Consider the following 13,538-nt stretch of genomic DNA (forward strand, 5'->3'; position numbering starts at 1 on the left):
AATGGGAGCCCTTTGATTGAACTTTGTATAGAAAGGGGTTTAGTTATAGGTAATACATATTTTAAGAAAAAGAGGATAAATAAGTATACACGATATGATGTAGGGCGAAATGACAGTAGTTTGTTGGATTATGTATTGGTAGATAAAAGACTGTTGAGTAGACTTCAGGATGTACATGTTTATAGAGGGGCCACAGATATATCAGATCACTTTCTAGTTGTAGCTACACTGAGAGTAAAAGGTAGATGGGATACAAGGAGAATAGAAGCATCAGGGAAGAGAGAGGTAAAGGTTTATAAACTAAAAGAGGAGGCAGTTAGGGTAAGATATAAACAGCTATTGGAGGATAGATGGGCTAATGAGAGCATAGGCAATGGGGTCGAAGAGGTATGGGGTAGGTTTAAAAATGTAGTGTTAGAGTGTTCAACAGAAGTTTGTGGTTACAGGAAAGTGGGTGCAGGAGGGAAGAGGAGCGATTGGTGGAATGATGATGTAAAGAGAGTAGTAAGGGAGAAAAAGTTAGCATATGAGAAGTTTTTACAAAGTAGAAGTGATGCAAGGAGGGAAGAGTATATGGAGAAAAAGAGAGAAGTTAAGAGAGTGGTGAAGCAATGTAAAAAGAGAGCAAATGAGAGAGTGGGTGAGATGTTATCAACAAATTTTGTTGAAAATAAGAAAAAGTTTTGGAGTGAGATTAACAAGTTAAGAAAGCCTAGAGAACAAATGGATTTGTCAGTTAAAAATAGGAGAGGAGAGTTATTAAATGGAGAGTTAGAGGTATTGGGAAGATGGAAGGAATATTTTGAGGAATTGTTAAATGTTGATGAAGATAGGGAAGCTGTGATTTCGTGTATAGGGCAAGGAGGAATAACATCTTGTAGGAGTGAGGAAGAGTCAGTTGTGAGTGTGGGGGAAGTTCGTGAGGCAGTAGGTAAAATGAAAGGGGGTAAGGCAGCCGGGATTGATGGGATAAAGATAGAAATGTTAAAAGCAGGTGGGGATATAGTTTTGGAGTGGTTGGTGCAATTATTTAATAAATGTATGGAAGAGGGTAAGGTACCTAGGGATTGGCAGAGAGCATGCATAGTTCCTTTGTATAAAGGCAAAGGGGATAAAAGAGAGTGCAAAAATTATAGGGGGATAAGTCTGTTGAGTGTACCTGGTAAAGTGTATGGTAGAGTTATAATTGAAAGAATTAAGAGTAAGACGGAGAATAGGATAGCAGATGAACAAGGAGGCTTTAGGAAAGGTAGGGGGTGTGTGGACCAGGTGTTTACAGTGAAACATATAAGTGAACAGTATTTAGATAAGGCTAAAGAGGTCTTTGTGGCATTTATGGATTTGGAAAAGGCGTATGACAGGGTGGATAGGGGGGCAATGTGGCAGATGTTGCAAGTGTATGGTGTAGGAGGTAGGTTACTGAAAGCAGTGAAGAGTTTTTACGAGGATAGTGAGGCTCAAGTTAGAGTATGTAGGAAAGAGGGGAATTTTTTCCCAGTAAAAGTAGGCCTTAGACAAGGATGTGTGATGTCACCGTGGTTGTTTAATATATTTATAGATGGGGTTGTAAGAGAAGTAAATGCGAGGGTCTTGGCAAGAGGCGTGGAGTTAAAAGATAAAGAATCACACACAAAGTGGGAGTTGTCACAGCTGCTCTTTGCTGATGACACTGTGCTCTTGGGAGATTCTGAAGAGAAGTTGCAGAGATTGGTGGATGAATTTGGTAGGGTGTATCTCTATATTCCTCAATAAGTGGACAATTAAGCACATAGTGTTCAAAACAGTGACCATATGCCTGATCACATAATTTACATTTAGTTTGATCATCTGTGTGTCTCCCAAACTGCCAGAAGTACTTGTAACCAAGCCTAAGCCTGGCCACTACAACATCAGTCAGTCTGTTCATATTGCACGTTGCTTCATAAACATACTTATCTACGTTCATGTTATTATAGTGGGTTATAGATCTACTCAGGCTTCTAATTGCATTCCTATAACAATCATTTTCATTATTTACTTCTCTCCTAATATTATTCCTAATGCTAGACACAGTTATACCAAAGTTATATTCTACATTCTCTTTCTGGGTACTCTTCTTGGCTAACATATCAGCTTTATCATGAAGGAGTAATCCAATGTGTGATGGGATCCATAGCGACTGTACATCAATTCCTTTGTCCCTGATTTTTGAGTATCTATACCTGGCTTCTCCAATGAGCATGTTATTGGAGTCATTATACGAGTCAAGAGCCTTCAATGATGACATAGAATCAGTAATGATGATAGAGTCAAGCTCGGTGTCATAGGTTAGCTTTAGCGCCATTAGGATTGCAAACAATTCAGTTTGCAGTGTAGACGCCCAGTTGTTAATTCTTATGCCTAACTCAACAAATTTATTATCGTTCTTAACTAGGGAGGTGGCAACAAGAGCAGATGCAGCCCTGCCAGAAGACTCCTGTTTAGATCCATCAGTGTATATAACTTGTGATAACTTATTACTACCAGCTAGGCGAGAAATTTCTTCTTGAGCAGTTGCTTTAACAAGTGATTTAAGGAAGGGATTACTAGCAATGAGCTTCTTGGGAGGGACTTGCAGGTATGTGATATTAAATGAACACATCTTCCATGGAGGGGTGAAATGCTCTTGTTGCCTACAGTGATACAGTTCATGCAGGTTATAAAACTTAATGCAATTGCACATTTTCACAATCCATTTAGATCTGTGTGTATTTACCTCTAGACACTTGGTAAGATTCATTGTGACAGAGTCTGGTTCATTTCTCAACATTCTAATACCGAGTACAGTGTTAATCTCGACAATCCTATCACTGATACTAGAAATACCAAGCTCCTTCCTCATATTAAGAACCTTTGTAGATCTGGGACACCCAAGAATAATTCTGAGAGCTTAATTCTGCATTAACTCCAAGGGTCAGAGAGAACTTTCCCTAGCTAATATCAACATGGGAGCAGCATAATCAATTAAGGACCTAACATAGGCTATGTACATCATTCTCACGATTCTCACATTAGCACCATAGTTGGGGTTGTAGCCAGCAACAGCTTTGAGAGCATTTAGCCTATCTTATCATTTCTTATTTAATAAAGTTGGTAGAATTACCGACAATATGTAAAGTAAAAGTACACAAGTGCAACTAATGTGACATTTTATTGTGGCAATAAAATGTGCTTTGTTATACTACACAAAGCACATTACAGAGAGTGAACACTGAAACAAGCTGCCTCTTATAACTCTATATTTGTCCAAACTATTTTTATGTTACCCAAGTAATAGCTTTTATATCCTTTTACTCATGTATGAATTAATTGCTCTACCATATTATATTACTTTTGTCACTACTACTACTACTACCACCACCACTAGTGAACATCGAAATGGTACCTCACTAGTATTGCACCTCACTCTGAGCCTTTATATACCCTCTGTGTCCATGTATTGTTTGTAATGGCTTGATAAAGCTCCTGGAGAGCGATACGTTGCCACAATAAAATGTCACATTAGTTGCACACGTGTCCTTTTACTTTACATTTCTTATTTAGTTGTGGTATAGTGGATTTGTTAAAGGGTGCATCTACACCAAGATATCTGTAGGTTTTAACGTAGCTAATGATTTCACCCTGCAGATAGATGGGTGGGGGATGTCATTTGCGTGTTAATATCTTTGTTTTAGAGGAGGATATTATGAGGCCTAGTCGATTACAAATTGCTTGAACTTCATTAAGAATGGTGCTCATCTTCTTATGCCCTATTGTATGTATCATGATGTCATCAGCATAGCTTATAGCTATATGTTTAGGTGAGGCAGGCAGAGCATTTAGGAGACCATTAATCAGAATATTAAATAGCATGGGACTAAGAACTCCTCCCTGCGGTGTACCTAAAGACATTTCTTTAGTCTCACTTCTAAAGCCTTGATAAAGGACAGAGGATACTCTATTTGACAGGTATCCTATTATCCAGCAGAGTAAGCTACCACTAGTATTCATTTTGGCTAGTTTATGTAGTATAATGGTTCTGTTCGCAATATCAAATGCAGATTTTAGATCAAGAAAAGTGGTAAAACCAGTAGAGGTGTGTGCAGTGAGAAAGGTGGAAATACAGTTCTGCATACTTTTACCTTTCATGAACCCATAGAGGTAGGGGGAAAGTTGGTGTCTGATTCTGTAGTACAGTCTGTTAAGTATCATTCTTTCAAAGGTTTTACAAAGACAACTAGTTAAGGAGATTGGTCTAAATGTATCAGGCTGTTGGGGCTTAAGGATAGTCACAATGAGACTATTGGTCCAGGAAGTAGGAAGAACGCCTCAATGTAACTGAGATTATACAGTGCCAACAAAGGATTATCAGGCACGTGCCTTAGAGTTCTGAGAATGTCATAGGTTATACCATCCTCTCCAGGAGCAGTTGATCGACCTTTAGTTAATGCATTATCTAATTCATACTCGGTGAAGAGGCAATCACTCTCATCAATATTTTGGCTCATAAAATTAATCAGTTTCAACATTTCTTCGGAAGTACTCTCTAAATTTTTTCTAATATGAGATGGAAGGTTTTCATGCCTGGATGTTTTGGACCAGTCATTTATGAGGTCATTTGCTTTTTCAAGAGGAAAGGGATGAGCAACATTGCCAGTCTTTTTCCTGGTTATTTTATTTATACCTTTCCAAGCCAAACTTAGAGGTGGACCTATTTAATCCACTAACAAATTGTTCCCATTCCTGTTGCCTAAGTTCTTGCTTTCTATTCCTTGCATTTGTTAGTGCAGCTTGGAACGTTCTGAGCAGGTCTGAGTTTCTACATTCATGGTATGCTTTACCAATCCTCCTAGCTGCATGTGTTAGATTGCGTAACTCTGGATCATTATAGTATTTACATTGGTTTTTATTGTTATTTATAGTGGAAGGTCTATGTTTCCTTTTCCTGCCCACTTGATCTGTGAGGACAGTCTCAATAGTGGTAACTAAATCATCATTAAATTTTTGTGTGCCAGTGGGCTGGTAATTCTTATACCATTGATCCAAGTGGTTAATAAAGTTATCTCGTGTTATTGGTTGAGAATAAGGTTCCTCCTTCTGAATTTAGCTTCTTGATTGCTGGAGATGTGATCAAGATTGACAGTTGTTAGTCTTGGGAAGTGATCAGATAGAAGATCATCAACTATGACAGAGTCATGCATTGTATATGATGTATTAAATCCAAGGCACAGATCTAGTGTGCCACCTTATATGTGAGTAGACTCAGTAGTGCCCACAATTCGAACATTATCATGCTCATTTAGCAATTTCACTAGTTTAGTTCCATTGGTGTTTGTTATAGACCCCACCAATATTTTTATGTCTGGCATTAAAGTCTCCAAGAATGATGGTAGGTTCACTATTGATGCGATCTGGTAAAGCATCAGGTCGAAGCTGGTTCGCTGGGGCATAGAGATTAAAAATGTTTATGGAAAAATATCCTGCATATACTTTGACACCATGATACTGCATGTTAACTTGACTCTGCAAGGAAAGGAGTGAATGTGGCAAGTTCTTTCTGACATACATCACACAACAGTTGGTTGACCTTAGGTTATAAGCTGCATATCCAGGCAAGTTTGGTGGAGGCGCTCCATCTTTCAGTCTACATTCCTGCAAACAGATGACATCAATATTCTTGGTTGCACTAATATGATGTAAGTCAGGCAACCTCTTCCTGATGGAAGCAATGTTCCATGAAAAGATTTGTAATGTATCCAATGTAGTGAGTTATTACAATCTCTTGCTCATAAGATGGTAAAACTATTATGCTTTGGCTATAGTGTGCAGGCACTTAAGAGCAAATAACATAGTTTGTACGTGTTTATCTTCTGAACCTTTATTTTTAAGCATTTTTCGGCATCTTGGCAGCCAGTTAAAAGGCAAGTGTTGAAGCCAAGAGTCATGGGCTTCTTTCTTACAAATTGCTTGAAACTGAACGGAGATTGCTGCACTTTTGACATCATCACCATACTCAAGAGCATCATCCTGATTACATATATTTATTAAACTTGTCAGGATCTGTTGAAGATGCTCAATTTTTTTCTGCAAATTTGTTATAATATGAGGAAGGTCAGGCGAATCCAATGCCTCTCCGGAGGATGGCACTTCTGAGTTAGTGCTTTCTTTAACACCTATCACCTTAACAGGTGCCATGGTTACATTAGTGTTCTCTGATGGTGCCTGTGGCAAGTCTGCCTCATCATTATTCATTGCAGGTAGGTCTTGTGCATCTGACTCATCTCCAGTTTCCAGGGGGGTTACCTGTGTGGTGTCCGTCTGACTGTTGTAGTTGTGTGTGTTGGTAAAAATGACAAGCTCATCCCCATATTCAGGTGTAGGCATAGGTATCAGTAGTGGCAGATCAGTAGTTCCACATGTGCTAGCAGGGATGGCTAGCTCCTCCACAACTAGTGTGTGTGATGGCATTCTGGTATCACCAGAATCCTTTGCAGTGAGGTTGGGTTCTTCCGTACTTTGCAGAGGTTCAGTCTCAGCTCTGGCTATGGTAGACTGGATGGCCTCATCCTCAGTTATCATTAAAGGACTGTTATCAGGTTTATGTCGAAGGTTGTTTGGGTTCTGACTGTAGTCCTTGAGGGAAACTGTAACCCCAACTTCTTTACAGTTAATACACTTAAATTTTTGGCTGTCAAGGCCTACTGTGCATTCTCTAGTAGAATGTTTCCCAGCACACTTACCACACCAAGAATGTAGTATTTCACAGTCAACTGCAACATGGCCATAGTGCTGGCATTTGTATCACCTGCGTCGAGGGGGTAGGCACACTTTGATGTTTAGGAAACGTAGGCCAGGCACCCATATATTTCGAGGGAGGGGCACAGGGCCTACCCAACTGGCAATAATTTGGGATTTTCCTTTAAGTCTTTTAGGCTTGATGATATGCTCACTTAGAGTCAGATGGGATGAGTCCATGTAGAGAGGGTATCCAAAGATTATGATACTGACCCATTTTTTATAGTGGTGAGTGTCTGATGGAGGGCAGAGCAGCTTAATACCCCCATAAGGTGTACTAAGTAGATCAATGATCAGTTCTTCATTCTGTTCCACAAACACAAAGTTGTGTGTGTTTTTCCTAAATTGGATCCTTGAGTTAGGATGTTTCTTTACAGCTTCCATTAGCCATGCACACTTAGCAGGCAGCAGGGTGTTGTCAGGGAAGTTCAGTTTATCACATTCTTCCTTTGAAGAAAGACTTCTTGCACCCTCTGTGCACCAAAGGCACTTAGTTTCACATTGCCTATGAGTCAAGTGAGCCTGACTACGTCGGTGCTCTAACCCTTTCTCACTTTTTCTCCTTTGTTTACTTTTAAAGATCTGGAAGCTATCATCATTTCCATTACCTGCTGAAATAGGTTCCTCTATGACAGTTGCCATGTTTGCAGGTGATGCTATCTCATATAAGACTCACAACGCAAGAATTCCTCCCTTACCTTCCCCTTATAGCTTATGCAAGAGTAAGTCAGAAGTCTAAAACAGATCAAATGGCACAAGGGTTCAAGTTCAATGAACACTTCCAATTATACTTAACTCAGGTCACTACTACTTAATACGATACACACCTCACTAAGAATACATTCAGAGGCTTCTTGTATGTGTGTTAATAATTTTTTTTTTTTTTTAACAAGTCGGCCGTCTCCCACCGAGGCAGGGTGACCCAAAAAAGGAAAGAAAATCCCCAAAAAGAAAATACTTTCATCATCATTCAACACTTTCACCTCACTCACACATAATCACTGTTTTTGCAGAGGTGCTCAGAACACAACAGTTTAGAAGCATATACGTTTAAAGATACACAACATATGTTGTTAATAATATGATACATATAATGGATGGTACAGGCAAGGTCTTACACCTAATCACAAATTACAAAGATGAAGAGAGAGGGAGAGAAAGTAGGTAATATTGATCATAAAATTAGAATTCTGACATATATCACATTAAACAAGAGGTTCAAATTCAATGATAACTTCCACTTGAGTCAGTTCAGGCTACTGCCACCATATATATCTACTGAAATAATAATATAGCGGACATCACAATAAATGCTGAGGACAACCTCTTACCCCAACCATAGATTGTAAACAATATTACTTCAGAAAAAAAAAATGGTAACTAGGTAATATTGCAATGACAATGAGATAAATCACTCTGGCCAACTTCCTTGGTCCATCCTGGGGAACTCACATGTTACTATATATGCTATGTATGTATGCATGCATAAGTGTGCAACTGTAGATAGATGAACCAGTACCTAAACAATCTCACTTACACATGCATTACTATGTATGACAAGTGTTACCAAGTACACACATTATCACTTAGAATACACTTGTGGTGATGTAAATATGGGTGAAAGTGGTACACCGCTGGCCGTGATAAAAACACTCTCAACTTCTTAAGGTCACACACTAGGCCCAGCTTCTGGAGAGGTACCAGTGTTTTAGTTTAATATGTTTATTATGTGTTAGTGCGAGTCTGCAGTCATTCACTTGGTGTGTCAGAAGTTGAACACTACAATCCAGTTGACCAAATACAGTGGACCCCCACATAGCGATTTTAATCCGTGCAAGAGGGCTCATTGTTATGCGAAATGATCGGTATGCGAATGAATTTTCCCCATAAGAAATAATGGAAATCAAATTAATCCGTGCAAGACACCCAAAAGTATGAAAAAAAAATTTTTTACCACATGAAATATACATTTTCCTACACACAAAGAGAAGGATACATGCACAATAGTAGAGTAGTACATGCACAATATATATTGTGCATGTACTACTCTACTAAATGAAGAATAAATGACACTTACTTTTATTGAAGATGCAGCAATGACTGATGAGACACTGTGTCCTGGGAGTGCCTTTTCCTCCTGAGTACTGTAGGTCCTGTTTGGCATTTTCTTCCAGAACAGGCCTTATCACACTGTGTATGCCACTACGATTCTTAAATCTCTCAAACCAACCTTTGCTGGCTTTAAATTCACCAATATGAGCACTAGTTCCAGGCATTTTTCCCTGTTCACCTGGGTGTTAGTCGACTGGTGTGGGTTGCATCCTGGGAGACAAAATTAAGGACCCCAATGGAAATAAGTTAGACAGTCTTCGATGACACTGACTTTTTTGGGTTATCCTGGGTGGCAAATCCTCTGGGGTTAATTGTTTCTTGGTATTCTCAATAAGCCACACCAACAACGGTGCTACAGCAGCAGCAGCAGCAGCTGACAGTGCTACAGCAGCAGCAGCAGCTGACAGTGCTACAGCAGCAGCAGATGATGCTACAGCAGCAGCAGATGATGCTACAGCAGCAGCAGCAGCTGATGGTGGTACAGCAGCAGCAGCAGCTGACAGTGCTACAGCAGCAGCAGACGATGCTACAGCAGCAGCAGACGATGCTACAGCAGCAGCAGACGGTACTACAGCAGCAGCAGCAGCTGACGGTGGTACAGCAGCAGCAGCAGCTGACAGTGCTACAGCAGCAGCAGACGATGCTACAGCAGCAGCAGACGATGCTACAGCAGCAGCAGACGATGCTACAGCAGCAGCAGACGGTACTACAGCAGCAGCAGCAGCTGACGGTGGTACAGCAGCAGCAGCAGCTGACAGTGCTAAAGCAGCAGCAGACGATGCTACAGCAGCAGCAGACGATGCTACAGCAGCAGCAGACGATGCTACAGCAGCAGCAGACAGTACTACAACAGCAGCAGCAGCAGCTGATGGTGGTACAACAGCAGCAGCAGCTGACAGTGCTACAGCAGCAGCAGACGATGCTACAGCAGCAGCAGACGGTACTACAGCAGCAGCAGCAGCTGACGGTGGTACAGCAGCAGCAGCAGCTGACAGTGCTACAGCAGCAGCAGACGATGCTACAGCAGCAGCAGACGATGCTACAGTAGCAGCAGACGATGCTACAGCAGCAGCAGCAGCTGACGGTGGTACAGCAGCAGCAGCAGCTGACAGTGCTACAGCAGCAGCAGACGATGCTACAGCAGCAGCAGACGATGCTACAGCAGCAGCAGACGATGCTACAGCAGCAGCAGATGGTACTACAGCAGCAGCAGCAGCTGACAGTGGTACAGCAGCAGCAGCAGCTGACAGTGCTACAGCAGCAGCAGACGATGCTACAGCAGCAGCAGACGATGCTACAGCAGCAGCAGATGGTACTACAGCAGCAGCAGCAGCTGACGGTGGTACAGCAGCAGCAGCAGCTGACAGTGCTACAGCAGCAGCAGACGATGCTACAGCAGCAGCAGACGATGCTACAGCAGCAGCTGACGATGCTACAGCAGCAGCAGACAGTACTACAACAGCAGCAGCAGCAGCTGATGGTGGTACAACAGCAGCAGCAGCTGACAGTGCTACAGCAGCAGCAGACGATGCTACAGCAGCAGCAGACGGTACTACAGCAGCAGCAGCAGCTGACGGTGGTACAGCAGCAGCAGCAGCTGACAGTGCTACAGCAGCAGCAGACGATGCTACAGCAGCAGCAGACGATGCTACAGCAGCAGCAGACGGTACTACAGCAGCAGCAGCAGCTGACGGTTGTACAGCAGCAGCAACAGCTGACAGTGCTACAGCAGCAGCAGACGATGCTACAGCAGCAGCAGACGATGCTACAGCAGCAGCAGACGATGCTACAGCAGCAGCAGATGGTACTACAGCAGCAGCAGCAGCTGACGGTGGTACAGCAGCAGCAGCAGCTGACAGTGCTACAGCAGCAGCAGACGATGCTACAGCAGCAGCAGACGATGCTACAGCAGCAGCAGACAGTACTACAACAGCAGCAGCAGCAGCTGACGGTGGTACAACAGCAGCAGCAGCTGACAGTGCTACAGCAGCAGCAGACGATGCTACAGCAGCAGCAGACGGTACTACAGCAGCAGCAGCAGCTGACGGTGGTACAGCAGCAGCAGCAGCTGTACCACCGTTGGTACAACCTGGCCAGCTCGGAGACACGCACTCCACTTTCATACTTATCAATGATCTTTTTCTTCATCTCTATAGTAATTCTCACCCTTATTGCTGTAGGGTTGGCACTAGAAGCTTTCTTGGGGCCCATGGTCACTTATTTTGCAGATAAAATCACCAAAAACACTGTAATAATACGAAATGTTCCGATTATATGCTTGGATGTTACCGCGGAGGCTGGTTGGTAAACAATGCCACCGGCGGAACATGTGAGGCTGGCTAAGGGCGCACATTGGACGCGTCTCGGACGAAGAGCGGTGAGCGGGTTTTTGAGCGGTATGCGAGGCAAAATTTTTGCAATAAAAGCGAGCGGTATGCGGATTAAACGTTATGTGATGCCAACGGTATGCGGGGGTCCACTGTAGTCTAAAACAATTTACACAATGTATAACTAGAAATATAATGATTGTAAATTGTTACTATTACAATTTTAACTAGGCACTAAACCCACTAGATGAGATGGCAAGGAACATAGATGTTAACAGGCTGACTCTTGCTTAACACAGTTTAAAGGTAACCAAATTACTCAAGAGAGAATGTATTCATGAAACTGAACATTATGCAGGAGTAAGCTTGTTCACAGTAGAAATGCAAAGCATAAGTTACACATTCACACCACAGATGAACAGTGCAATTTGAAATAGTACTGGGAATTTAGCAGTAAAGTTTGTCTGAACGAGAAAATGTATTAGAAAACACAGCACTGACACTAGGACAAGCAACTTAATTATGTAACCGCATTTAATAGTACAGTTACACTGAGCAAAGCATATATTACACTGTGTTAATAAATGTAAGGAGTCACTACACTGAAATACACTTTGAGCCTTTTAAAGTCTTAATACAGGCTTACAAATGACAGTTAACTGTCTATAAAGTAAAACACTGTTGCGGATGGTCAGAAATAATCCTAGTGTAGCGGTGAAAGAAAGGTGATGTAGTTACACAGCATTTTGACAGTCGACTTCTGAGGGGTGAATATGCGCTCTCTGACGACTCACAGAGCCTCTTCGTTGGCGCTCAGAATATCTTCTTTTTTCACCCGGTCTGCAAGTGGTGATTTGAACAGTACAAGCATGGAGAGATATGTGGGTGATGGTGGTAGAGACCATGCTCTACCTAACATTGCTCACTCTTTAAAGCCATCTGGCTTATCAGCCCACACTAAGCCACTATGTAAATATTTGCTTTTACTGGCAATGCAAAGCAGTGCAGACACAATGGAAGCAGGTTTCACACTGGCTTCCTCGGCAGCGCTGGCTTGCACTACCCGGGAGTTGCTTTCTCAATGCAGGAAAACAATGGTACAGCGGAACACTGTAGAACATTCAATAAGACGTGCTGGGATTCAGAATAGCTGTGGCTGCAGACTAACTTCGCCTGGACTGTCTGGCTTGGAGTGCTGCTTGGCCTGGATCAGCTAAACCCGCCCTTATGCCATATGTAGATAATGGCAATGAGTTAAGGGATACCGGTGAATAGGAAAGTCGAGGAAGGGACATTCACCTCACTAGACACACGCAGTATGGGTGTGAGTGGCATGCGGGTCTTATAGTGCCAGTCTCAAGGTCACTCACCAGGAAGGAGGCATTCCTCACTCATATTAATTAGCCTACGTTGGTACTCATGCTCGCACAATATCCTAGGTCAGTGAAATGGACTCATGCAAATAGTTACAACAAACTTGCAGCACTTAACACTTCTAGCAAAAATAATAGACAAAATTCACTTGGTAAACTGTACTTTTGATTCCTTTATTTTTAATGTTTATTGTAACATAATTGTACATTGTGTGTACAGTGCTATATTAGGTGTACAGTAGAGTACTTAATTATTATTTAACACATCAGCCATTTCCCACCAAGGCAGGGTAGCTTGAAAAAAAAAAAAAAACTTTCATCAACCTTCACTCCATCACTGTCTTGCCAGAGGCATGCTTACACTACAGTTATAAAACTGCAACATTAACACCCCTCCTTCAGAGTGCCGGCACTGTACTTCCCATCTCCAGGAATTAAGTCCGGCCTACCGATTTTCCTGAATCTCTCCATAAATGTTACTTCATGGTTATTTATGTCCTGCACTCTGAAGGAGGGGTGTTAATGTTGCAGTTTAAAAACTGTAGTGTAAAGCACCCTTCTGGCAAGACAGTGATGGAGTGAATGATGGTGAAAGTTTTTTTTTTTCGGGCCACACTGCCTTGGTGGGAATTGGCCAGTGTGTTAATGAAAAAAAAAATAATAATATTCCATAAAATGTTTAATTCATGTTAAGTGATAAACAAAGATAGACAAAGAACTTCGTCCTTGGAAGCAAAGAGGGGAATGTATGAAAGTATAGTTTTACCAATGCTCTTATATGGGTGTGAAGCATGGTTGATGAATGTTGTAGCGAGGAGAAGGCTGGAGACAGTGGATATGTCATGTCTGAGAGCAATGTGTGGTGTGAATATAACGCAGAGAATTCGTAGTTTGGAAGTTAGGAGGAGGTGTGGGATTGCCAAAACTTTTGTCC

General features: G+C 41.9%; 1 protein-coding gene across 12 annotated transcripts in view; it reads left to right on the top strand.

The window, feature by feature from the left end:
• Nucleotides 1–13,538, top strand: part of LOC128703472 (FH1/FH2 domain-containing protein 3) — a 46,348-nt gene that overhangs the window by 13,312 nt on the left and 19,498 nt on the right. The window contains exon 1 of one of the 12 annotated variants that reach the window (XM_070081082.1): nucleotides 1,771–2,596. The exons of 9 other annotated variants lie outside the window; for them this stretch is intronic. In XM_070081082.1, the coding sequence (XP_069937183.1) occupies nucleotides 2,571–2,596 (26 nt within the window). In that variant the 5' untranslated portion in view covers nucleotides 1,771–2,570. Of the gene's footprint in view, nucleotides 1–1,770; nucleotides 2,597–13,538 lie in introns of those variants that run through there. 2 more of the 12 variants (XM_070081080.1, XM_070081079.1) reach the window with 2 other exon arrangements.

The sequence above is a fragment of the Cherax quadricarinatus genome, unplaced genomic scaffold (genome assembly GCF_038502225.1).
Source record: "Cherax quadricarinatus isolate ZL_2023a unplaced genomic scaffold, ASM3850222v1 Contig1616, whole genome shotgun sequence".
Classification (NCBI taxonomy): domain Eukaryota; kingdom Metazoa; phylum Arthropoda; class Malacostraca; order Decapoda; family Parastacidae; genus Cherax; species Cherax quadricarinatus.